Source organism: Aquarana catesbeiana, linkage group LG02, assembly GCF_042186555.1.
Source record: "Aquarana catesbeiana isolate 2022-GZ linkage group LG02, ASM4218655v1, whole genome shotgun sequence".
Taxonomy (NCBI): domain Eukaryota; kingdom Metazoa; phylum Chordata; class Amphibia; order Anura; family Ranidae; genus Aquarana; species Aquarana catesbeiana.
Window position 1 is genome coordinate 71,565,177 of NC_133325.1, and position 27,931 is coordinate 71,593,107.

Below are 27,931 nucleotides of genomic sequence, written 5' to 3' on the forward strand. Positions count from 1 at the left end.
CTGAATACTTAGCCGGGGGTCTGTTTGATCACAACCCGTTGGCCATTACATTAGCTTTCTCCTTAGGAACAAAGAGAGGATCCTGGAGATCGTCTCCAGGCTGGCTGCAAGTAGACCAGATATCCTCCCACCTCCAAACGTCTATAGCCTCATATTGGTCAACTAACACGGTTAGTGGAGCCTCCTGTGGTGTGGGATGCGTTCAAAGCAGTTGTCAGGGGGGCAATTAACTTCTTCAATCAAATCGGCCATAAGGATCATAATGCCGAGATGACTACACTACAAGCTAGGGAGAGGGATTGTGCAGAGGAACACGCTGCGACTCCCTCGGATGAGTAATTTACATCTTTATTGGAGGCGCAGCATCTTCTCTCTTTATAAAAGTAGGAATACCGCGCTAACAGATTTGTAACAATAAGCGGCAGCATACAGTGCGATCACACCAATAATCAAAAATCTAGTAAAAAAAGCTGCGCTAAACATAAAATTAAAGTCCATACAAATGACATCAAAGGAAAAAATTATATGTCCTTCAAGAGCATAAACACCACCACCGTGCACCTATAGACAATAGTGCTAATCCACCGTAGTAGTTGATTCAGCTTACCAGATGGCAAGCATAAAGGAGCAAGTGGCTATAGCCCAGCCAAGGCCTTTCAGCTTGCTGCCGCTCCTGGTGTTCGTATGCGCAACTCTGCTAATTTTAATGTAAGTGACTACATATTTTATAAATAAATATTTGGAGGATATTACACTATGGCCAGTCTCTCTTTCCTCTGAGCTATCTGGGTTTCCATTGCAACATGTGGACACCGTGAGTGAGCTTGGAGATTTACCCCCCGCCATTTGAACACCGGGAGCGGCAGCAAGCTGAAAGGCCTTGGCTGGGCTATAGCCACTTGCCCCTTTATGCTTGCCATCTGGTAAGCTGAATCAACTACTACGGTGGATTAGCACTATTGTCTATAGGTGCACGGTGGTGGAGTTTATGCTCTTGAAGGACATATAATTTTTTCCTTTGATGTCATTTGTATGGACTTTAATTTTATGTTTAGCGCAGCTTTTTTTACTAGATCTTCTCTGTTTACACTACTCTGATCTGGCCCATACTGAATCTGGACATAGGGCAGAGTCTTTATTTTCCCAAGGAGATAAAAATTGCAAGCTTTTGGCCATGTTAGTGGCGGATCATGCACCTCCTCCAAATATTCCTACTATTAGAAGGTTAGGGGGTGACTTGGTTACAGATCCTTCAGCTATAATGGCAGAATTTATCCAGTATTTTTCCCTACTCTATGCACCTATCTAGCCCTGCGATACAGCAGGTTTGGATCAGTTGCTGGGAGAATTGTCCCTCCCGATCCTCTCAGATGAGGAGAGGGAAACCTTTGATTCTAGAATCACACGTCTGGAGAATGAAGCAACTATTTTTGCCTCCCCCCCATTAAGGTCCCTGGCCCTGATGGCTTTTCCGCAGATTTTTATAGGTCTTATGCTGAGCCACTGGCCCCTAGACTTTGTGCCTTGTTCGAGTATTGCTTAGGTCAACAGACCCTCCCAAATTCTATGCTTGAGGCTTATGTGATCCTCCTTCTCAAGCTGGGCAAGGATCCCATGGAGTGCTCCTCTTATCGTCCAATTGCTTTATTAACCACTTCAGCCCCAGAAGGATTTGCCCCCTTAATGACCAGGCCATTTTTTGCGATACGGCACTGCGTTGCTTTAACTGACAATTGCGCGATGCTGTACCCAAACAAAATTGGCGTTCTTTTTTTCCCCACTAATAGAGCTTTCTTTTGGTGGTATTTGATCACCTCTGCGGTATTTATTTTTTGCACTATAAACAAAGAGCAACACTTTTTTTTAATTTTTGCTATAATACATATCCAAAAAAAAAAAAAAATATATATATATATATATATATATATATATATATATAAAAAAGGATTGATTCATCAGTTTAGGCCGATATATATTCTTTTACATATTTTTGGTAAAAAAAAAAAAAAAATCACAGTAGGCGTATATTGATTGGTTTGCGCAAAAGTTATAGCGTCTACAAAATAGGGGATAGATTTATGTCATTTTTATTTTTTTACTAGTAATGGCGGTGATCTGTGATTTTTAGCGGGACTGCGACATTGCGGCAGACAGATCGGTCACTTTTTTGGGACCACTGACATTTATACAGCGATCAGTGCTATAACTAGCCACTGAATACTGTGTAAATGTCACTGGCAGGGAAGGGGTTAACACTAGGGGGCGATCAAGGGGTTAAGTGTGTTCTAACTGTAGGGGGGATGGGCTACCAGGGACATGACAGATCACTGTTCCCGATCACTGGGAACAGTAGATCCCTGTCATGTCCCCTGTCAGAACGGGGAATCGCCTTGTTTACAAAAGGCAGTTCCCCGTTCTGCCTGTGTAATAGGCGATCGAGTCCGCCCAACCCACGGGCACGCTCCCGCATCGTGCAGCAGGAGCGAGAGAGCGCCATGTGCCCATTGTCGCGCCGCCGTACAGCTACGGCGATTTGCGCAGGAGAGCCGACCAAGTATGGTTAAACATGGACCTTCAAATCCTTACTAAAGTTTTAGCGTCTCGATTAGTCAAAATTATTTCCTCATTAGTGGATATAGACCAAACGGGTTTTTTGCCTGTTAAGTCAACTTATACAAACTTGCGTAGAGTATTCACCCATCTCCAAATTCCTAATGCTGGCATGTCACCCAGGGTGCTAGTGTCAATCGATATTGAAAAAGTCTTCGCCTTCAATTGGCAGTTTATGCATAAGGTCCTGGAGCTACTGGGATTTGGGCCCAATTTTGGACGTTTGATCGCATTGCTTTATAGTACTTCCCGAGTGGCAATTAGACTGGATCTTGCTGTTTCTCCCTTTTTTAACATAGGAAGGGGAACCAGACAGGGCTGCCCATTGTCCCCCTTCCTTTTTGCTCTTATTATGGAGCCTTTGGCCCTTAGAGCATCAAAACCATCCGGGGCCATTTGAGTGGCATCCATTAGTGAATGTCTCACATTATATGCTGATGACTTAATTTTATTTCCTAAAAGACCCAGGACCATCACTTCAAATGTCATTAAAAATTTAAAACAAGTTTGCTTCCTTTTTTGGCCTTAGGGTAAATTGGGGCAAGTCATCTATTTTACCGCTGGACGACAGGGCCAGGAAGTGTCCGACCCTGACCTTCCGTTGCGCTGGGTCACGTCCCTCACTAACCTTGGAGTTCGGATCACAGCAAATGTTCATGGCTATATGGCCCTAAATCTAGCCCCATTAGTGACAAAATGTAAACAGAGTCCAGGCTTGGAAAAGCTTCCATTGTCATTAATAGTCAGAGTAAACCTCCTTAAAATGAAATTTCTCCCTGTTATCTTGTACTTTTTGAGACACGCACCGACTTGGGTACCTAAAGCATTCTTTAAAAAGTTAAATATTATCACTAGCTCCTTCCTTTGGTCCCCATTAGCCCCTCAAATAGGGATAAAAGGCTTGCAAGAACCTTGGGTTCAGGGAGATCTGGCTCTTCCCGATTGACAAAAATATTACTATGCCGGGCAAATGGTATTTGTCTGTCTTTGGCTCACGGCAGACGATGGGGATGCGGCCACGGTACTGGAGGCAGCACACTTGGGCTCCTATGAAAGCCTACGTCTGGCAGTCTTCAGGGGCCCTAGCTCTAGTCTTACTCATACGACAACCACGAAGGCCACTTTGAAGGCGTGGGATGCAGCATTGAAACTGGCTTGTCCGAGTCATGTGGGTGTTTCGCCGTCGTCTCCTATATGGATGAACCCTCGACCTCCCCCAATTTTATCACATACCAGATGCCACACTTTGGTCTACAAGGGGTATCAAGTTATTGGGGACATAACCAGAGAGGGAGAGCTTTTAACCTTAAAGCGGAGTTCCATCCATAAATGGAACTTCCGTTTATCCAGTTCCTCCCCCCCTCTGGTGTCACATTTCACACCTTTCAGGGGGGAGCAGATACCTGTCTAATCCAGGTATTTCCTCCCGCTTCAGGCGAAAGATCGCTGCAGAATCCGCTGTAATCTACGGCCTGTCCGGCCCCTCCTCTGTTCCCCCCGCTGTCTTCTGGGAGACACACAGGTCACAGAAGACAACAGGGACCACTCAGAACGCACAGCGAGATTTAGCGTTCGCAGTAGGGAACCAGGCTGTGAAGCCGCAAGATGCTGGCACCTCCACCTGGAGCCGAGGGACGGGTCGGCTTCGGTGAGGATATCGCGGGCGCTCTGGACAGGTACGTGTCCTTATATTAAAAGTCAGCAGCTGCAGTATTTGTAGCTGCTGATATTTAATTTTTTTTTTCAGGCGGACCTCCACTTTAAAGCAAGACATGACCTCCCTAATTCCCATTTCTTGCTTTTCCTTCAGCTTCGTCATGCCTTTCAGGTTCAGTTTCGTAATATGGTGGTAGAGACTCTGCCTTCTGATCTTGTCAACTGAATGGTCCCAATTTACAGAGCAACCTATATTTACAGAGGGTGTGAATTTTTTTTTATAATGTCTGGCATAACTGATTATCAACAACTTCCAATGCAGGATGAATTAGTGTGGCATGATATTGGGTGATCCACATGTTCAGGAATATATATCTATGCTCCTGAGCAAGTTCCAGGTCTAGGTATATTGCTCCTCTTAGTTAGAATATGAAGGTTTTATGTCTCAATCTCCCTGCGTTAGTCCCAATGGTTGTACCATATTATAAGAAAGGTTATCACATTAAACAAGGATAGGTGACGCACTCCTCATCCTACCACTAACGTCTTGGGTTGTCAGTTGAGCTAGTGTTTGGAAGGGGGAGAGGGGGTGAGACTTTTGGGTTGTTGTGTTAGAAGGTCTTTGTTAGATAGCAATCTTTGAGGTGTTATGTTGGCCCTGTGCAGCCTCTTTGGTGGCACTGTCATAACACAGTGTCACTATGTTTTGTATTCCTTTATTGAAAATCTAAATAAATAGAATTTATTAAAAAAAAATAAAAAATGGGGATTTACTTATAATATAACCAAGGGTGCCTAGCCATGCATCTCGGGCAGGGTAACTTTGTGTGTAAATAAATAATACTACCTTATTAGCCACAGCATTGGCACTAGCCCTAGCATCAAAAATGAAGATTTTGTGGGATTGCGCATTGGCATCCATGATGGATTGGAGGTACTTCTCATCTTCTTTACACCTCTTCCCAGTGACCCCTGGAGTGGGCTGACTGCATCGTGTGATAGTAGCCTGAGTTTCCGGATGAATACAAGAGAGGACCTGTAAAAAAAAAAAAAAAAAAAAAAAAAAACAGTTTAGTGACCCAGATCATAACAAACCGCTCCAACACATTAGAATTGAATTTAATTTGGGGGTCCCTTCATATCTCGAGGAACTGTGGACAATGCAGCACCAGAGTTACACTGGGACAAAAGCACAAAACCTGTTTGAAAAGAAGTGCAAGAAGGCTAGTTTACTGGCTGTGATTCCGACGCTCTGACTCTGCCAGAGTTGCTGAATGAGAGAACATAGTATAGAATTAAGTCTAATGCCCCGTACACACGATCGGATTTGCCGAAACAAATGTTGGATGTGAGCTTGTTGGCGGAAAGTCAGACCGTGTGTATGCTCCATCAAACATTTATTGTCGGACTTTCCACCAACAAATGTTGGCTAGCAGGTTCTCAAATTTCCGCTAACAAATTTTTGTTGTTGGAATTTCTGATCGTGTGTACACAGGTCCGTCGGACAAATGCCCGCGCATGCTCATAAGCAGATACAGCCGGTCTTGTAAACTAGCGTTCGTAATGGAGATTTAACATTCGTGACGTGGCAAATTAGGAAATCTCCAAATGCAGCGCACAATTCTCTTCTTCTTTAATGGGATAATAATGAAGCTGCTTTGCTGGTGATACTGATGGAGTTATTGCAAACGAATTTTCAAAGGCTTTTTTTTCAGGTGATATCAAGAATAATAATAGCGCTAAATGAAAAAACGCAAAAAGAAAAGTGCGAATCAACACTCACCAAACTAAAGAGCTGAAAAACCACGTAGTACGTCTAGTATGTCACTACGTTCGTAATTGTTGGCCAACATTTGTGTGACCGTGTGTATGCAAAACAAGTTGGAGCCAACAGCCTTCGAACAAAATTTCACGGTTTTGTTGTCGTAAAGTCCGATCGTATGTACGGGGCATTACACTTTTCTAGCCCACATTTATAGGATAGTTTGTCCGACTTCAGTATGTCTCAGGTATGTTTCCTGGAACGAGTCCAAGTCACTTTAAAGTGCAGCTCCAGGATATTAGCGACCCCCCAACCTCCCCTTCCATCCCCTCTAACAGCTGGTATGAAAAAAAAAAAAGGGGGGGGGGGGAGTATAGTGGCACTTGGAGAGAGATGGATGGGTGGGAAACAAAACTATAGGTAAAGGTGATTATGATCATAAAATCCAGTTGTTGGGGGTAGCTTGGACCCTAGAAAGTTCAGGCTAGAATGGGTTAAGAACAAGTTCGATGGGTTAAAGATGTATATAGCACTCTAGAGGTGCAGCCAGCTGTGGAATAGGAAGCATCTCTGTAGATATATAATGTGGAGAACTCAGAGCTCTTCTGAGCGCAGTATATTAAAATGATTAATGATGAATTTATTAACAGGAAAAATTTAAATAAGAATTAACTTACAGGGTAAGGGTTAAAATGGCTAGTCACAAGGGGAGGCTCGCTGTGTAGTCCTGATCCAGATAGCCGGCGGTGTGGGATGCTGCTGCTGTCTCGCTAGCTGCAGGGGTTTCCAAGGCTTCGAGTCAAGGTGGCAGTCGTCTCCCCGTCACTGGATGTGGGGCACAGGGCCAGCAGGTGCGTGTTCGGAGCATGCGTGCTCCTTCTTCAGGCTAAAGAAGGAGCACGCATGCTCAGACCGGGTACCTGCTGGCCCTGTTCCCCACATTCAGTTATATCACAGACGGCTATCTGGATCAGGACTACAGAGCGAGCCTCCCCTTGTGACTAGCCATTTTAACCCTTACCCTGTGAGTTAATTCTTATTTTAATTTTTTATCTTAATAAATTCATCATTAATCATTTTAATATACTGCACTCAGAAGAGCGTCGCTGTTCTCCACATTATATATGAAAAAAAAAAAAAAAAACCTAACCAGATACCCATTTTACCTATCAGAAGCCACAGTCTTGCAATGATCCTTCTCTCTTCTTCTGTTTACTTCCTGGGTTGTCCACATCACATTACCTGCACAATGTGGACATCTCTTATTGATAGAGGTAACACTTGCTAAGACCAGGTCCACTCTCATAGGCTCCAGAGGCAGGAAGGAAAACCCACACGGGCAGTGAGGGGACCAGTGCCCAAGAGGATAATGAACAGGGAAAAATGTCTGGTCCTCAGGGCAGGAAATTAGTTTGGATCATAGGGGAAGCTTGAACTTTGATCCATTACATTGCAGGATGGCTTAAGCCTAGTACACACCAGTAGTTTTTTTTGTTCAACCCAGTAGGGTTGAACGGAAAAAAAAACTGACACCTCTGAAGAAGCCGCTGTACTAACTATCCGGTGTTAGTACAGTGATCTCCCCTGCTTTGCTACTGTGTTCTGAGAGGAGGACGCCAACTCTCCGAGAACACTCCGGTCAGCGCTGATCGGCAGACCTTTCGACAGACCGACTCTAGTAAACACGGGCCAAATGTTGGGCGATTTCCATTGAACCGGCCGATGCCGCTGGATATTCGGCCTGTGTGTACTAGGCTTTAGGCAGAGGTGTTTGAAATCAAGACTGAGAAATAAAGTAATTGATGCACAATGCACTATTTAAAGGATAAGGGGGGGAGGTTCCACCCTCTGGAACATGTTAAGCCGGCCATAGATGGCTTTGAACCAAGGGCAGGCTGATCCATCAATCATCTTGGGTACAACCAGTATGTCGTATTGTTAAGATGCAATTTATTGAGCAGTGGCTATAGCCGCTACCAATAATCACTGTGTTCTCCCAGCAGGGATGGCTCCCCATTCCCCCCCCCCCTCCAACCCTGCCAGGAGGGATTCCCCCAACACTGTGTTTATGGGGGAATTTGAACAGTACTGTATAATTAACCAGAAGAGACACTGGTCTTACTGGTATACGCCCATTTGCTCTGAATACGGCAATCCTCCTTAGTTCATCATCAGACATAGTTACTGGGACGACCAGAGTGGCTGGGTAGGTGTCACAAAGATCATATCGGTCGTTTACTCTTGTAATTCTCCAACTCTCATTAGGCACCCCCTAAAAAATATAACATTGAGGCATTGTTACAAACTGATTAAAAAAAAAAGGAAATTAAACAATAGTGATGTTTAACTCCTGAACTGATATTCTGCATTTGTGTTTTAATATTGATAGCGACTATATTAGCCATCATGTGAGATTAGAGGACCTATACAGGAGAACCAATACATTAAAAAGAGGTGAAGCGTTCACTGTGACTTTACCTTGACAGTTGACATCAAGAGAAGCAAACATGTTACTGGGCTCTTGTGAGGACAAAGTAATACTTCAGCCCTCCTATTTGGTATGGAAACCAATGAGGATCCCCACCATAAAGGATCACCAGTGGTGGACGGTGGAAATTTTTTTTTGGGGGGGCGGCAAACTGTATGCCACCACCCCCCCTCCCGGTCTGTAGCACTTACCCCATTACCGGCGGCTTCCCTTGCTCGGCGGTGGCGGCCTCCCATTCTCCTGCTCTCCATGGGTCATCACGGCGACGGCTTCCATTTCCTCCCTCCTCCTTGGCGGCCAATCGGGAGTCTTCTCTTTTCAGACAATCGGAAAACGGGTCTCACACACGCTTCTGATTGGCCGGATTAGGGATAAGTGTTTCAACAGTATATTCATTTGCTGTTGTAACACACCTAGGTGGGCTCCGTTCGCATTTTCTGCGACCCGAGCCCACCCTATTTTGAATCCTATTAGAACCTCTGGCTCTAATCAGGTGTAAAAAAAAATAAAAAAAAAAAAACAACCCTGGCCGCTGTAATTCACGTGCCCGGTGTTGTAATTATGATGAAGAAATAACCATCTCTCATAAGTTTAAAGATGGGAACATATGGTTGCAAAGTCAGGCCTCAAGACAGAAGTTAAGCCCAGGGCGGTCGCGTGAGAATTTTTTTAAAAGTAGAACATGCTGTGTTCTTATCACTCAGTTATAAATCTGTACATAGATTGTCTGATCAAAAAGTATATTTTATGATCTCTAAACAAGATTCATTTGAGAAGCTTTGAAGCAACAATAAAGCATGGGAAACCCAGCAAACGCCATTGTTTTCCCAGGTGAGACGAGCCACTATCAAACAATGTCTTACAAGAAAATTGTGGAGGGTGTTTACCCAGCTGGACGCTTCTAAGAATTGTAAATGAGACAAGAGTTAATAGATATCAGGCTTGTCTACTTAAAATCCTAAACTATGTAGGAATCCAAATATATCACCTATATCTATGGACATTCTATAATGAATATCATAATGTGCCTAATATGCCTAAAAGGAATTATTACATTTTGGTTATATGTTTAGGGCAATTGTTTATTGAAAATCATACCATCTATGCAGATATCTAACGGAACCCATTGTTTAGACTCTAGGAATTGTTTATACAGCTAAAATCTATCTAAATATTCATTGAGACTGAACAAAGTTAATTTCAAACATTTCTGAGAGACAGCATTCTGTCTACTCAGTGATATTTTAAAATACATATGATTATAAGTCATTCAAATTATATATTATATTCCAGGTCATAGATACAATTATGACTTTAGTGTCTACTGACCTAATGATCATTCTGCCATAAGGTAAAAATATAACATTTTGATGTAGATCAAATTAGAAGTAAGAATTGTTTTAAGATACCAATCATTGTTATGAAAGACATAAATCGTGACTACATCTGCATAAAAATGTACATATAGTATGTGTCGTTCCAAGATAAATAAGTATTCATAGGATATACAAGAATTATACGTTTATCCAAATAGATAATCATTTTATGCGATATTGATTATTCAAAAATTATACTGAGTGTATTGTATATTGTATCGGTTACCAGAGTCCCTGAATATTATATATATATATATATATATATATATATATATATATATATATATATATATATATATATATATATATATATATATATATATATATATACACACATACATATATACATATATTCATTCATCAGAACCAATATACAAACAGATACACATTATGAAAATAGAAAATATTATTTAACAGATAGTTCAGAACACGTTTTTCTGCCCTCAGACATGCCTAGTGGTTGAAGGTGATATTACCTGAATTCACAAAAAAGTTAATCATTAGATTTTTTTCCAACCAATGGAAAAGAAGTCATACCTTTTGGGCTGAGCCTATTATATTTTTTATGATCCTATTGTCTAAACATGGTATTTAGAAGCAGGATAGATGCCATGAGAGGACACTCAATCACACATGCAGACACACACACTCCACTCATCAACTCATACCTCTACATTCATGAAGATGCCTGAACACCTTATGTTTTGAAACTCGGAGGTCGCAAGAAGCAATTCCTCTTTAAGAGTAGCCATCTTGAAAGCCACAGCAACCATTCTAAAAACTCTGGTAACCAGCAATTTAGACCAGTAGCTATTTTGGAACGGGTAATTATGTCGTGTTGGTTTTTACCTTATATACATTTGTGTTATCTTAAATATTTACTTATTGATTATTATACAGTTGAATAACTATTTCCCTCAAATCAGTAACCGCCTTTTAGATTTTTCACTAAAAGATTCAATTTTCAATATTTTCCATTTGCACAGTTTCCGTTTTATTGGCATAACAAACGTCTAATTTTATTTCACGTTGTTAACCACTTACTTACCTGCAGTATAGCAACAGTTGAAATTGTGAAAAACAGACATTCTGTCTTATTGTCATTTTTATAAGGTTATTAATTCTACAGGGAAGTTTATCATTGCTGTGTCCTTTCAAAATGTACTACACTCCCATTTCGCGGGTGTTTCAATTGATATTAAAGCTTTTATGTAACACAATTATTATTTTAATTTTATGTAACATTTGTTTTGTCAACCAATCTATATACAACTATTTTGTATGGTTATATGTCTGGGAAGTTTATCATTGCTGTGTCCTTTCAAAAGGTACAACACTCTTAATTTTGTGTAGCACAATCAGTATTTTAATTTTATGTAACGTTTGTTTTTGTTAACCAATATATAACTATTTTGTATGATTACATGTCTGGTGAATGAATTTCATATTTTTAGACTGCGGTCATATTTGATTGATCCTGTATCTTAAAAATATTATCGTTTAAAAATTACTCAATCATAAATACCATGCAGGAAAATTATCCTCATAAGCACGACACCTGCAAAAGGGGTTGAACGCATGAATAGGGGATGGCCGCGGCGACCATGGATAGATTCATGCATCCATTGCATATAGGGGGTGACCTGGAGCGAGGGGGGCGGCACCCGGGCGCTCCTAATGGACTGGCTGCCACTGAGTATCACTTGAATGCAGAAGACAATTTCCCTTTTTCACCAACAAATTCTAGCCTAAATTATAATCTGTTCATAGACTGCAATTAACATCCGATCTAAATGTAGAAGTGTTGTCTCCCTGTGCACAGGGTTGCCCTAGGCCTCGATCACACATGGTGTACACCTGTGCAGAGCAGTGTTTACCCACACAGGGAAGCACAGATGTTTTGTGTATTCCTGTGCAGGCAGTCCCATTGATGCCAATTGGAATGCAGCGGCTGCACAGAGACAGCATGGATGGAGGATGCACGTGGGTCCATGTAGTTTCAAACACACGTTAAGTAAGAGACAAATTAAAGTTTAACTCCAGCTAAAAATTTTAAGCAGTTATAGCAACAGCTTTTTTTTTTTTTTTTCAAAGTGGAACTTCAGTCAGAAAAGTCCTGCTAAAGACAGGTATAGCTATGTAAAACGATCAAAATAAGTCCCTATACTGTTTTAAATCCAGTAATGCACTGTCTTGTGTCTTGCTCTGCTCATACTCAGTTGCTCTCTATTTTTGGCACTGTGCACAAGTTGTAGAGTACGATCTGCTGACAGCCTAAAGTATTATTGCTGTTCGAGGGGGCTCTGGGCTTCAGCAAAATGGCAGCCTCTGGCAAGAAGGAGGCAAAGGACTGCCAAAGACACTTAGGGGTAATTTACTAACACTGGAAAGAGAAACATTTGAAAGTTAGAAGCTGATTGGCTACTATGCACAACTGTGCCAGATTTTGCACTCTCCAGTTTTAGTAAATCAACCCCTTAGAATTTCAGAATAATCAGTCTGCTCCATGAAAGAGAAAGGAGAATGTGTAGAAATGACTGGAGCTGCCACTTTGGACACAAATCATGTTTAGGAGTTTTTTTTGTTTTGTTTTTGTGTTTTAGACAAGAATATTGTGAATTTTAAATATACTACGTACCTGTCTTCTGTACTCTAGTATGGGGTCATACACCTTCCAGCCATTTTCCACAAAGGCTTCCTTGTATTCAAAGGCAAACATAGGCTGTGAAAGGCAAACAGTTACTATAATTAATGTATTTGAACAAGTCTACAAATACTAAAATACAAAAGAACACTATACTAAAGCTGACCATACATGGATTGAAATTGAGATGGTTTAAACAGGAACTGTGGAAAAAAAAATGGAACCACCTTTGGTCAGCTTAAGAGAGCTTTCCTTACAGATGTTAAGTAATCTGGGCTATATAAGAAGTAGCTAGGCTTACACCTCAAATAAAATGCCACAGACAGTGCTGAGAGGGGAATCCCTCCTTCTGAGACACTGTATTCTCCCAGTGGGCGGGGAGGAAGCCGTTCCAGCTGGGAGAAGAGAGTGATTATTGCTAGTGGCTATAGCAGCTGCTAGATATGACCGCCAGTGAATCCAGCAGGCTGGCTGTACCAAAGTTGATCAATCAACTTGGTACATTCAGCCTGCCCACACACGGTTTCGAATCTCAGCCGGTTCCTGCTGAACCGGCCGAAATTCAGGCTGGGTTCACACTAGTCCGGTGTGAATTGCAGCTCAGATTTCCCTGTGAAGATAAAAAGCAGTTGTTCATCGGTTCCTCTCTGTTGTAGCTGTGGATCAGCTGACCTGGGAGAGGGGGGGAGGTGTAGGAGGAGGGGGAGAGAACACATCTGCAAATCAGATGCATTGCCATTGAAGATTATGTGCCTGCAATTCGCACCGCACTACCTAGAAATTGAACACAAATTTTGTGCAATGTGGATGCAACGCACATATGTGAACCATACCCATTGAAAACTTTTTTTTTTAATGTTCTGTGAATTGGATGCGGTGTAGGCCACATTCAATTTGCAATAGTGTCAACCCAGCCTCAAACTGTCTAAGGCTGGCCTGAGTTCACCTTTACAAAAAGAAAAAAAAAAATTTTTAAAAACTACCTATGAAGATAAGGGGTGTTTGTAGATAAAAGCAAGCTGTGCAGCCCTGACTAAAGTTGAATAATGCCCTTGCTGTAGTTGTAGGCTTGGGTACAATCAGCTTGCTCATAGATGGTTCAAATCATTGAACCATCTATGGCTGGCTTAAGTGAGGCCTAGTCATTACCGCTCACCTTCAGCATCACAGGAGTGAGCTCTTTCTCTGATTCAAACCCCCTCACATGTGCTTTCTCTCCCCTGATGCAGTAGCTCTGAGCTCAGTGTTTGAGAGCTCACTCCTGTGATGGTGGAGGTGAGTAGTAATGACTAGGCCTCACTTAGTAATATCCTGGGAGTATTCCAGTCAGGCTTCATAAGAAATGTAAATGGCCTACACCTATAGCAAAGGCATTATTAAACTTTAGTCAGAGCTTCACAGTTTGTTTTCATCTACAGACACCCCTTATTTGCAAAGGCAGTTTTTTTGACAAGGGTGAACTAACCCTTTCAAGCGGAACCTCACCCAAAAGGGGAAGTTCCACTCTACTACCTCCTCCACCCCCCTGCAACATTTGGCACATTTTATATTCTTTGGGCGGAGGGAGCGGGTGCATGGTTTTGAAAGTTACCCGCTCCCACAAAGTTGCCTGCCCCCCTCCCTGCCCGCAGCCTTCTGAGACACATCACAGGTCCCAGAAGACTGCAGGACCATTCACAAACTGTGCATGCACAGTGGGCAACCGGCTGTGATGCTACAAGGAGTAACAGCTGGCTACCCACAGTTAAAGTGGTTGTAACCCCACTGTTTTATTTTCAGGCACTCACCTGTCTTCCTTAAGGCTATGTGCCCAGTATTTCGGCTTTATTAAAAAAATGCTATTCTATACTGTATTTCAGAGCGCCCCTCGGCGCTCACCTGACCGTCTGCTGCTACCTCTCCCAATCTGACAGCTACAGCGGGAGGGGCCGAGAATCCCCCGCTGGCGTCAGCCAGGAGGAGAAGAGAGAGGAGAGAGGCGGCCGGTCACGTGAGCGCAGAGCGGCGCTTGGAAATACAGTATAGAACAGCATTTTTTAAATGAAACAGATACACTGGGAACATAGCATTAAGGAAGACAGGCGAGTGCCAGAAAATAACATTTATTTCTGCAGGGGGGGCAGGCACTGACACAACTGACAGGTGGGGGGGGGGATGGGGAGAGGACAGAGGAGGGCTGTGGATGATGGAGGCACGTAAACTGACCACGGTGCCAGGGCTCAGCAGCCATGATAAACCGTGGTCAGTTTCCAGGGGGAGGGGGGCAAAACCCGACAGGATCAGCCAGGTTTTTTACATGATACAGGGGGCCAAATGACACAGCACAAGCACTGTACTGTTATTCATGCTTTAAGGGAACAGGATCAAGTTTTTTATCAAACACTTTAAGATGCCAGCGCCGGGGACTAAAGACTGGTGAAAAAGCTGGCTCGGGTGTGGACAGCGCTGGGTCCCTGGGAGAGTCCCTGTTTATTAAAAGTCAGCAGCTACAGGATTTGTAGCTGCTGACTTTTCATTTTCATACATTTGACTGAAGCTCTTTAAAGCTGTAAATACATAACAGCAGTAAAATTACTTTGCTAGTAAAACTTATTACATTTAGTAATTTCAAAATCAAACTGTTTGAAAGACTTAAACCAGTTACACGAGTGCTTATAGTTTTGCGAACCCTTTTATTTTTCATAATTGTGCACAAATATGACCTAAAACAGCGTAAAAAACATTACACTTTTTATTCTTTTATAAGGGGAAAATGATCCAAAGATACAAGTTTGTGTGTGGAAAAGTATTTGAACCTCTAGGTTCAAATATTAGAAGGATAAATTAGGGTCAGGTGCTTCAATAGGATGATAATCAGGAGGGAGTGTGGGATGTTCTACCCTAATCTGGTCATACACTGAAAAACCAAAGGATTTGGCTGGAAATTTCTCAGTTGATAATCAGCTGTCAAAATACAACAGGTACAACGGGGGATGCTTCTGTCATCACTGTGGTCAGCTTTAAGCCAGCCACACACAGTGCGAATCACTTTGGTTCCGCGGTAAAATCTGGCAGGCTGGTTGTACCCAAGTTGATCGGTTGATCAACTTGGCACATTTATCCTGGCCATACATGGCTCGAATCTCGACCAGTTCATGCTGAAGCGCCCAAGATTCGAACAGTCCATGGTTGCAGATACTACTTCCCTAGAGGGGCACACCAGTTAGCAAAGGTTTACATACAAATGTATACAGCAGTAGTTTTCCACTTGTCCTCCGGGAAGATTTAACCCCCTTTCATGACCAGGCCATTTTTGGTTATACGGCACTGCGTTACTTTAACTGACAATTGTGCAGGCATGCGATGCTGTACCCAAATAAAACGTATGTACTTTTTTTTCCCTACAAATAGAGCTTTCTTTTTGTGGTATTCGATCACCTCTGCATTTTCTATTTTTTGCACTATAAACAAAAAAAGACCAACAATAAAAAAAAAAATGTACTTTACTATGTATTCTGCTACATATTTTTAGTAAAAAAAAAAATCCCAAGAATCGTATATTGATTGGTTTGCGAAAAAAGCTATAGCATCCACAAACTATGGGATATGTACAGGATTTTATTTTTTTATACTAGTAATAACAGCGATCAACGACTTTTGATATTGCAGCGGACATTCGAAAACAGACACTTTTTGAGAACCAGGGACACCAATACAGTGATCAACATACATAAACATATGCACTGTCACTGTACTAATGACACTGGCTGGGAAGAAGTCAAACAGCAAGGGCGATCAAAGGGTTAAATGTGTGCCTAGCCAGTGTTTGTGTGTACTATGTGTGATGCTTTTACTAAGAGAAGCGATAGATTTTCTTTCTCTGCAAAGCAGGGAAAAAAAAGTCTATCACTTCTCCCCTGTCAGGACAGAACTCTGCTTTATTTACATAGGCAGAGCTCCATTCTGTGCGTTTTCTCAACGATCGACAGGTGCCGGCAGACATCCATCGTCCGGCACCCACTGATTGGCTTCTGCTGTGACAACTTGCACCCTGCACCCACCCTCTAGCAGTAAATCTGCTATTGAGCGTTCGGCAAGCGGCTATACAGCAAATGAACAAGCATTGCATTTTTGACTCCTTAAATTGGTTCTCAATATTTAGTTTTAGAACATGAAAAACAAATCACACGGTCATATTCTTGCAGAATTATTAAATGTACAAGAGGGTCCGGAACTTTAAAGCACCACTGTATATGTATACAGCACTTTGCAATGCCCCGGGACAGGTCATACCAAATTGTGATTCAATGGGAAGGCATAGGACATGAGGCTCTCAAACACAGTTTTGCGAGGGTGTCCATCTTGCTTGTAGGCAAATCTCATGTTTCTCATGTCCTGGAAAATCAGCAGTAATGCCATTATTATTTGGAGAAGTAACATGAAAAACACAAAGCAAGTAGTACATCCAAACCACACATCGTTTTACCTTGCACACAATTTCTATCCCATATGAATTATCTCCTCGACTTGCAGCTCCTCCAATTCTTTCAATTCGACTTATGATTCCCAGAGGAGCATCTAATATCAAGCGGTGATCCTGCCAAAAAGATAATATAATCATTCTGGGCTCTAGAACCATCATTATTTATAAACAAGTAACAGCCGTTCTTAAAGGCTACATCTACCCAGATCACAACCTTCCAATTCTCAGAGTCCTACAATGAGAGGCAGTTTCAAGATGCCTTTAGTTCCTTTATTACCTGGCCCAGCTCCAGGCTAATTAATGTAGTCAGTCTTTCCTTTTTCTCTGCAATCAGAACAGATCAGATGTAACTTGACTACAGAATTTGGATTGGGGAAGAGACCTATTGCTTAAAGAGACCCTGTTGACCCATGCATTTATACAAAGAGTTCTTCATAAGATTATATGTATAGCCATGGCCAAAAGTTTTGAGAATGACACAAAAATTAGATTTTCACAAAGTCTGCTCCCTCAGTGTTTTTAGATCTTTTTGGCAGATGTTACTATGGTATACTGAAGTATAATTACAAGCATTTCATAACTACACGAAGTTCATGGAAAGAGCCAATATTTGCAGTGCTGACCCTTCTTTTTCAAGACCTCTGCAATTCGCCCTGTCAGTCAACATTTGGGCCACATCCTGACTGATGGTAGCCCATTCTTGCATAATCAATGCTTGGAGTTTGTCAGAATTTATGGGGTTTTTTTTGTTCACCCGCCTCTTCAGCATTGACCACAAGTTGTCAATGGGATCAAGGTCTGGGGAGTTTCCTGGCCATGGACCCAAAATTTTGATGTTTTGTTCCCCAAGCCACTTAGTTATCACTTTTGCCTTATGGCAAGGCGCTCCATCATGCTGGAAAAGGCATTGTTCGTCACCAAACTGTTCTTGGATGGTTGGGAAAAGTTGCTCGCGGAGTATGATTTGTACCATTCTTTATTCATGGATGTGTTCTTAGGCAAAATTGTGAGTGAGCCCACTCCCTTGGCTGAGAAGCAACCCCACACATGAATGGTCTCAGGATGCTTTACTGTTGGCATGACACAGGACTGATGGTAGTGCTCACCTTTTCTTCTCCGGACAAGGTTTTTCCGGATGCGCTAAACAATCGGAAAGGGGATTCATGAGAGAAAATGACTTTACTCCAGTCCTCAACAGTTCAATCCCTGTACCTTTTGCAGAATATCAGTCTGTTCCAGATATTTTTTTCTGAAGAGAAGTGGCTTCTTTGCTGCCCTTCTTGACACCAGGCCATCCTCCAAAAGTCTTCTCACTGTGCTTGTAGATGTACTCACACCAGCCTGCTGCCATTCTTGAGCAAGCTCTGCACTGATGGTGCCTCGATCCCACAGCTGAATCAACTGTAGGAGACAATCCTGGCGCTTGCTGGACTTTCTGGGGCGCCCTGAAGCCTTCTTCACAAGTGCAGTGGAAATGTTTTTTTTTTATGGAATTAGGTTAATTTTCATGGCAAAGAGGGACTTTGCAATTAATTGCAATATATCTGATCACTCTTTGTAACATTCTGAAGTATATGCAAATTGCCATCATAAAAACTGAGGCAGCAGACTTTGTGAAAATTAATATTTGGGTCACTCTCAAAACTTTTGGCCATAGCTGTACATTTAATGTATTTTATGCATGTTATTTACTTGCGAACCCCTCCCTTGTATAGACTCTGAAAGCCCTGCCAGTGGACTCAATAGTATTTCTCTTTGATCCTCCCTGAACAGCAACATAAAAGGTTATACAATATCATACACACTATAGTGAATAAAAGATTTTACATGCTTTTGTTTTTTTTTGTAGTACATGATGCTGTTATACATTAGGCATATGGGTGCTTAATCCCAATTAAGAATTATCCTTCAGGAAGTCAACTACCATCTACATCAGGGGTCTCCAAACTTTTTAAACAAAGGGCCAGTTTACTGTTCTTCAAACTTTAGGGTGGCCGGACTGTGGCCAGCAGATGTAGAAAACGTCATGTGTTAGTGGACGTAAACGGTGCCTCATAGCGTCAGTGGGAGGAAAAGTGCCCCATCATTGGTGTCAGCGGGAAGAATAGTGCCCCATCATTGGTATCAGTGGGAGGAATAGTGTCCCATCATTGGTGTCAGTGGGAGGAATAGTGTCCCATCATTGGTATCAGTGGGAGGAATAGTGTCCCATCATTGGTGTCAGTGGGAGGAATGTGTCCCATCATTGGTGTCAGCGGGAGGAATAGTGCCCCATCATTGGTGTCAGTGGCAGGAATAGTGTCCCATCATTGGTGTCAGTGGGATGAATAGTGTCCTGTTGTCAGCGTTAGGAACTATGCCCCACTGTTGCTGACAGTGGGGGGAACAATGCCCAAAAAGCCACATAAAAGCAAGCAAAGGGCGGCATTCGGCCCCCCGGCCCGCAGTTTGGAGACCACTGATCTGCATTATAAATAATGAGTAAACACACCCAGAAATACAGCTGCAACTTCCCTATATTCAGATTATAAATAAGGTTTCAGCATTTTTTTTTATTTTAATATATTTTATTATTATTTTTTTTTAACTTGATTGCTATCACAAGGAGTTAATAAACCCCTATGTGATAGCATTGGGCAGGTGACAGGTACTCTTTAGGGAGACATTGGGGCTCTTCACACCGTCTAACCAAGCACAGATTGGCTTGGTTAGATGTGTCTCCTGGTTGTGCTGGCCAGGAAAGGGTGCATCTGAAACTGGAAGTGGCACCACTTTCGATTCATCGATTGCATGTGAGCTCAAGGCATGCATGTGCCTTGGTCTCACAGCAATCTCTCTCCCCTAGCCGGCAGTTGTGTTCCCGGGCACTAGTAAGCGCAGAAGAGCCCATGAACCACGGGAGAAGGGTGGGCCGCCGGCGGGAGAGGGAAAGGCGCTGATGGCTCTGTAAAAATGATCGGCAGCTTTGGAGCTGCTGTAAAATTTTCACTTTAAAGCTGAGAGGCAGCTGAACAAAACACACACAAGCTGATGGCTGCTACTGCAGCCATCAGCTTGTGATTAAAAGTTCACTCTTTGGATGTACATCGTACAAAGAGCTGCACTGGTTAAAATATAGATGGCTGAACACACTTGCCAGCACAAGTCCACAATCAGCAGTCTGTGTCTTAAGCCTTGTACACACGATCGGATTGTTGGCCAACAGAGCATCAGACTTTTGTCAGGAACTTGTCTTGCAAAGTAACGGCACACAATTGTCGGCCAACAAACACGAACGTAGTGACATACTACGAGGGATTTCAGCTCTCGAGAGCCACCCTTTGGACACCTTCTGCTAATGTCGTGTTTGGTGAGCATTGATTCCGAGCATGCGTATTTGTACTTTGGACTTTTGTGTGACGGACTTGTGTACACACGATACGAAAATCTGACAACAGACCGTTGTCCGCCAAAAATTTACTAGCCTGCCATCCAACATTTGTTGGGGGAAAGTTGGACAATTGTCTGATGGAGCGTACGAACGGTCGGATTTTAGGAAAACAGTCTGTCATCACAAAATTCCCTGCCGAAAATCCAATCGTGTGTACGAGGCTTTAGAGTGACAATGCTGCTCCTGCAGAAGCACAGACTCTGTCAGTGTTGTCACCCCAGGACAGGAAGTCTGTTACTGGCAGGTCAATAGGTGAAAACTGAATAAGGCCTCGTGCACACTGGGTGTCAAAAGCCACTTTTATGGGCACTTCACTTTTATTCTGCCTCTACAAGCCCCTTCATGTTAATACTTATTCACACCAGCTGCTGCATAAATACGCAGTGACTGGTGTGCACACATAGGCATTTAGCGGCAGAAAAAAAAAAACACGCATCACTTGCTAGGTATTTTTAGTGCTTGATCATTCATTCATTTCAATGGCCAGAAAAAAAATTATATTCTGGCCAATGGAATGAAATAATACCCCTTGATGCACTTAAACGCGTTTGCAAAAAGCGACTTTAGGCACGTTTTAGTTATGATCCAGTTTAGAGAAGCTGGGCAAACTCCCCAGTGTTCATGAGGCCCACAAGTGTGAGTGATAAAACAATTCCCTCAAGACAAAGTAAGGCATGCTAACTGTATTTTTTCCTGTTTCAATACATTTTTCTTAACTACTTGCTGTCCGTAGGATGTTCTCGGGTTTCAGTAGTTATACCGGGATGATGTCTGCACCTACAGGTATCATCCCAGTACAGATCTTTTCATCCGGCGATTCCCAGTAAGGCAGAAGTGATCCGAGTGGCTAATTAGCCACTTGATCACTTCAGTGGGTGGCAGAAAGGTTTCCCACCCCTCTCCTACAGCCGCCACCACCTTTTCCATGCTCTACTGTCTCATCGCGGAGCCCAGGCGATATGCGTCTGGTGGCGATTGCTGCACTACACAGAGAGGAACTGAGGTTGTTCCTTAATCTCTCTGTAAGCCCGTGAAACGGGAGTAACGAGTAGTTTGTCATTTCCAGTTCCGCCTTTTAGTTTACCTGCCCACCAGTGTCTGATTGGCTGCATGGGAGGCTAGAGGAGAAATTTGGGGTCTAATAGACCCCAGATCTCTCCATTAAGGGGACCTGTCATGGCCCATGCCGTCACAAGGAATGTTGTTCATCCCTTGTGATAGCAATAAAGTTATTTAAAAAAAAAAAAAAAAAATAGTAAAATTTTTTTTTTTAGTATAAAATAAATACTAAAAAGAATTAAAGTGCCCCTGTCCCACTGTGCTTACGAGCAAATGCAAACCCATACGGTACTCCCGCACACATATGTAAACAGTGCTCCCACCACACGTGAGGTACTGTCGAAATCAGAGCGAGAGCAATAATTCTAGCATCAGATCTCCTGTGCAACTCTAAACTGGTAACCTAGCAGAGAGCCAGCGATCCCCCTTACTCAGGGAGATCAATATGCGCTTGGTTTAGGCTTTGGATCCAGTCGCTTTAGCTCGGATGACATCAAACATCTCCAAACAATCAGTATGCAGATATGGTGGACCAACAATCATGGAAGGGCATGCTCAATGGGCGAGGTATATGTAAAACATAAAGCTCCACATAGCGCAATACTGTATAACTCACAATTTTTATTTAAAAAAAAAAAATAGTAGTGCACTTACACTTAAAACGACATAGTTACGCTTTAACATTGTCATTAGGAACAAATCCATTTCCCAAAAACAAGATCCAACTGGTCTCGGCCCATGAGATGTTCCTTTTACCATTACTGCCTCGCCAATGGGGGATGTATTTTTCCAGAGCAATAAGTGTAGAGCCAGAAATCTTGCTGATTGATAGGGGATCAAATAGTTATTGCACTCATTAAAATGCAAATCAATTTATAACTTTTTTGAAATGCGGTTTTCTGGATATTTTTGTTGTTATTCTGTCTCTCACTATTAAAATAAACCTACCATTAAAATTATCGACTGATCATTTCTTTGTCAGTGGGCAAATGTACAAAATCAGCAGGGGATCAAATACTTTTTTCCCTCACTGTATATGGTTAGAGAACAAAATATCTAATCCACTCTGAGAATAACAGATAGAAGATATATGGGGTCTTCAAAAAGTTTCCGTACTTTTTTTATATTTTTTTTTTTTTTGCAAAATCTTTTTTATTAAATTTTTCCCCCACCCATTTCCTGCGGAGGGGGGACAACTCGGGGCCGGCAGCAACCAGCAGGGACCAGTAGAGCTGAGACTGAGCTCAAGGGTCAGTATTTTGTATTTGGCCCAGGCCTGTGGATCCGGGATGGTATTGAATTGTGATAGGTTAGGGTTCAGCCACAGGGGGGTGTGAGGAGACCAGGAGTTTGACTGGGGTGCCCTCAGTGCCTCACCCACCTTCCATGCCCGCATAGTGGTACGCATAGAAGGGATGAGATGGTGAGGCGTTTTAGGCCCCCTGAATAGGGGTGAAAAAAAAAAAAATCGATTTGCTTAAATTTTGAATCGATTTGACCTCTCAACTCGATTCAAGTTTTAAATCAATTTTTTCCCCAGCCCTAGTACGGAGGTGTATATGTGATGCACTGTGTATACTGACATGTATTATGGATGATGTACTGAGCTGTATGTGTGCTTCAACTGTATTTTCTGATATGTAAACAAATAATGCATTCTGTATGCAGGCCATCTAATCGATTATGAAAATATTTAACAACTATTTTCGTAATCGATTATGCAGATTAGTTGTTTTAGCCTTAGTTGTGTATATTATTATATTATATTATATTCTTATTATAAATTCTCTTTTTCTATTTACATCACCTCTGTTCTCAGCTGCACAGAGAGGTGGTGGTGGAGACTGCAGGGGGATGTCAGCAGGAGGCCGAGAAACAGCAATACACTGATCTTCCCAGTCAGTGAAGAGCTGTGCAGGGAGGTGTTTCAGCACAAGTGGAGGACATGCAGGCTGTTCTCCCAGCGAAGCCAATAAACTGACCACGCTGAGATGGATGTGCTCTCATGCCTAGTGTGGTCAGTATGCAAAAGGAAAGCAGGGGGACCTCCTAGGATCACCAGGTATTTCACATAAAGGAAGCAATACAAAAGAGAACAAAATGATTCTTAACAGACATACATGGTACAACAGACACATATCAGGTATGAAATGTAGGGGTAACAAACAATTTAAATATATCAGCTGAATGAGGAATCTATTCACAAATACAAAAAAAAACAAATCAAAGAGAAATCACTAAATGGTCTTACCCGCTCCAAACTTTTAAAGTACAGTCTGTAGTTGGTAACTGTGAAGCTCCCCCGGATGGCCCCAGTAAATGGACAGATGTATGTGACATCTTTAGCTACAAAAGAAAACACAGAATTACCTCTGTGATACAAACATAATGTTCAATATAAACTCATTTTATAATGAGCAACATCATTTCATAAGAAACTGACTGAACTACATAAAACTCAGACCACCAATGATGGCACACAGATTAACCCCTTCACACTGACATAACACAAATGCGACCTCACTGGACTGGGCTTTTTGCCGTGGTGCCGCATATCTGCGTATCTGTACTTTGACACCCCCAGATCGGTTTGCATATCGCAGTGTGAACTGTCAATTCAGACAGGAATCGGATCGCATGGGTGTGAACACCCATGCGATCCGATTCTGGTGCGGACCAAAAAAATTGTCCTGCACGACTTTGGTCTGAATGCAATGCGTTCAGCCATACAATCTGTATGATAAAGAAAAAATATAGAGCGCCTAGGGTATGGGTGGAAAGAGGAGAAAATGTATTATGTAACAAATCGCTACCCCTCCAATTTTGGTATTAACTAAAAAGCTAAGTTGAATGAAGATAGGTGGAGTGTGGCGCTGATCTCCAGTATTAAATTAAACTAAATAAATATTTGTGAATACCTAATAACTGTGCATAATAATCAATTATCACATATCACAATGTTAAACAAACAATATAATTGCTGAATAAAAAATTCTTTACCATACAAAATAATGTCTGTGCAATACATAAAAATAAAGTGCAAATGCAAAAAACTGTGCAAGTAATGGTAAAGAGCTAAGTAAAAGTTCAAAAATAGTACCAAAAAAACTAAACAAAAAAAACCTGTTTGTTAATATATAATGAGAACAAGCAATCCCAAAAGGAACGTAAAGTGGACCTTCAGTCATTTTTTCATCTTTCCATTTATTAAATCCTCTGCCCTTGTAATTTTAACTTTGGGTAGTAAAACATTTTTTTTCTTCCACTAAATACCTTATACAGCCCACTTCCTGTTTCTTGTGTGGTCATTAGCCTAGGCCAGTGATGGCGAGCCTTGGCACCCCAGATGTGTGGAGTGCACCTATTACATCGTTGACCATTGCCTGAGAAATATATTATAATTTTTTTATTTTATTTTATATTTATAATATTTTTTTACATATATATATTTTTTTTATATTTATACCTTATTCAACATTTTTTATCTTTCAGAGTAAACTTTTGTGAATAAGAGAGCTTTTTTAATAATTTTAAATTGTTGAGTAGTATATTTTACTGTGTTTGTACACCATCTGACTTGGTGTCAGGTGGGTCTTCATGCGGAGTCAGCATCAGAGTGCCTCCTGCCTGTTTCTTCGCCCGAAACTTACGCTTTCCCACGTAAATGCTTCCTGTACGTGGAAATGACAAAGTAGTCTATGGGTGCAAACAGTGGGGTGGCCTATAGAGGGCAGCACAGGATTATCTTTGGATTGATTTGCGATGCTGTCCGCATTTTTGGTGCTTTTTTTTTGCACCTTTTTTCCTAGTTTAGCCTATTTCTAGTGCTATATATACACCCATTAATAGCGTTATGTGTTAATGGGGCTGAGTTGAGCTAAAGATACAACACAAGAGGTGTCCAGTTTACCCTCATAGGGAGGTTTGCCCTGTATGGCCAATAAGAGGCTTGGTTTCTGTACTGAGTCCTCGGAACTCAAAACGAGGCTTGGTTTGTTTGCTTGTATATTTAAGGCGATGACGCAGCACATCCCCCGTGCCCCAGGACGACGTCAATCTGTGACGAAACTAGTCAGACGGACGACGTGCTGACGTCATCGCGACATACGAAGTCCCGAAAGGGCGGGTGAATGCTTTTTGTACCGGCCGGTATATTCTTTTATGTGATAGAGAGATGTTCTCTCCTTTTTACATTTTTAAACTTTTTGGAATAAAATATCGTTGGATCTTACACTATGTGGAGCCTCTTTCTTCTCTTTTGAGTGGGACATCCGTGGACAGTGGAGGTGAGAGGACAAGAGGGAGCACTCATAGGACTACTGTGTACCAAAGTTACTGCAGTCCAAAGGCCCTGGCAGGGTAATCAGCCACAGGTGCAGTTGACCTTTTCTATAGGTCTGATAATCTGGTAAGCAGGCATTTTGTTTTTGGTGATGGCGACACATGGCGATAACACATGGGATTTTGAAATGTGTGGAGTGCACCTATGAACCCTGACTGGGACTGAGGAGTGTTTCTATCCCTTCACCACTTTGGTTCTGCATCTATTTCTTTTTCTACTGCATAAGACTTTATTGAATATTCATATATACATCCCAGCAATTGTAGCAAGGACCTTAATGTTGTAAATATATATGCTGATATTTTTATGAACATTTTGTAGTTTGAAATCATGAGAGGTAGGATGCTCCCCATATCCAGAAATACTTGGTGTTTTGCACAGGCTGAGACACAGGAAGGAGCAGGGTGGGAATCGCCAGATCCATGTTAATTGGTTGGAGGCTTAACCCCTAGGCACTTACAGCACACAAATATGCAGCGTCTTGGTGCCAAGCGACCTAATTATTGCGTGCAATATTGCAAAACAAGGTGAAATCGAGAGCGCACTCCCTGCACGCTCCCGTCACAGTTACTGGCGGCCAAGGGAAAGCTCCCGAACACTGCTTGCAGTCAGGAGCTTTCCAATCATTTGAAGTCACACGATCATAAACCCCGCCTCCCGGCATCTAAAACACCTTAAAGGGCCGGTGTTCTGCCGAGAAAGGTCCCCCAGCGGATAATGCCCCCTCTGTACTGCGCAGGCGCAGTGCTTGTGCAGTACGAACCACAACGGAGCCGCCGAAAATAGCCAAAGATGAACAGCTGTGAGTCAGCTGTACACGGCGCCTGCACAATGACGACGACGCTGCCACACGCTCCCGATGCTCATGCTACTCTGCAAGGGGCAGGTGTATTATTATTATATCGTGTAAGGGGCGGATAGCTACACAAGAGGGTGAATTTTAAATTGATGGGCAGAGCTGATAAGTTGGGATCAACATTGCAAAACCCGCCCTTCATTTGTTTAAACACGCCCCGCAAAGACGTGTGGTTTATTGTTAAAAGCACCCCTAAGTTACCAGCTCTGCCCATCAATTTAAAATTCTCCCTCTTGTGTAGCCATCTGCCCCTTACACGATATAACAGTAATATACCCGCCCCTTGCAGAGTAGCACGAGCATCGGGAGTGTGCGGCAGCGTCTGGCACAATGTCGTTGTCATTGCGCAGGAGCCGTGCACAGCTGACTCACAGCTGTTTATCTTCGGCTATTTTAGGCGGCTCCGTTGTGGTTCGTACTGCGCAAGTGCTGCACCTGCGCAGTACAGGGGGGGCATTATCCGCTGGGGGACCTTTTTCGGCAGGACACCCCGGGAGGTGCCGGCGCCAGGGGCTTAACACAGACGATGTCACTTAACCCATTTAGGACAACGGACAATGAGGTTGAGATACTGTGCACTGCAATTGTAGTTGCTCTATATCTAGACTCAGGAGGGATGCTCTGCTGATTTCCATAATCCAATCATGTGCAAACAAAAACGCTTTTTTTTTTTCCCCCCTTGCATGTGATTGAGTATTCTTTGCAAAGTGAACATTTATCTAATTTACTGGTTCTGGAGCAAGTGCACTTGCAGTGCACAGTATATTTGCCTTTAGTAAATCAACCTCAGTGTTTCTTTACCCTGCATTTCCAAAGCTTTTTTAAATGTATATCCAAAAATCATAAACAATTATGCTAAATAAATCCAACATTAGCAGCACTCTAAATGTAATTGAAATGTATAAATCCATCTATTTCAATATAATTGTGTAAAGTCCATCCATATATTCACATATATTGGATTAATAAAATCAAAGTTAAAAGTCCATCCATATTATCCATGTGCGGTATAAATCCTAAACGATTAGCCGTCACCACACCTCCTGAGATCTCTCCCCCATGGTAATGAACTCACCGGATAAACAATAGGAATGCGCCTGTGTTAAAATCGATTCAAGGAATAGCGATCCGGCCGTTCCATCTAAGTGTCACTCTCGATGAATGGGGGATGACTTGGTTCAGAGATCCCGACCTCTTTATCTTCCTCTGGCGTGTCAAAGGTTGTTTCTGTTCTCTGCCACTACCT

The 27,931-nt window shown here is 42.3% G+C and overlaps 1 protein-coding gene across 1 annotated transcript in view; it reads right to left on the reverse strand.

Annotated features, from left to right (window-relative positions):
- LOC141126959 (phosphatidylinositol-3,5-bisphosphate 3-phosphatase MTMR2-like) overlaps positions 1 to 27,931 on the reverse strand; it is a 90,535-nt gene that overhangs the window by 40,840 nt on the left and 21,764 nt on the right. Inside the window, exons 4-9 of the mRNA XM_073613043.1 lie at positions 23,739 to 23,833; positions 17,002 to 17,112; positions 16,809 to 16,910; positions 12,531 to 12,614; positions 8,151 to 8,300; positions 5,114 to 5,302 (exon numbers count right to left, since the gene is read on the reverse strand). Of these exons, the coding sequence (XP_073469144.1) occupies positions 5,114 to 5,302; positions 8,151 to 8,300; positions 12,531 to 12,614; positions 16,809 to 16,910; positions 17,002 to 17,112; positions 23,739 to 23,833 (731 nt within the window). The remainder of the gene's footprint in view (positions 1 to 5,113; positions 5,303 to 8,150; positions 8,301 to 12,530; positions 12,615 to 16,808; positions 16,911 to 17,001; positions 17,113 to 23,738; positions 23,834 to 27,931) is intronic.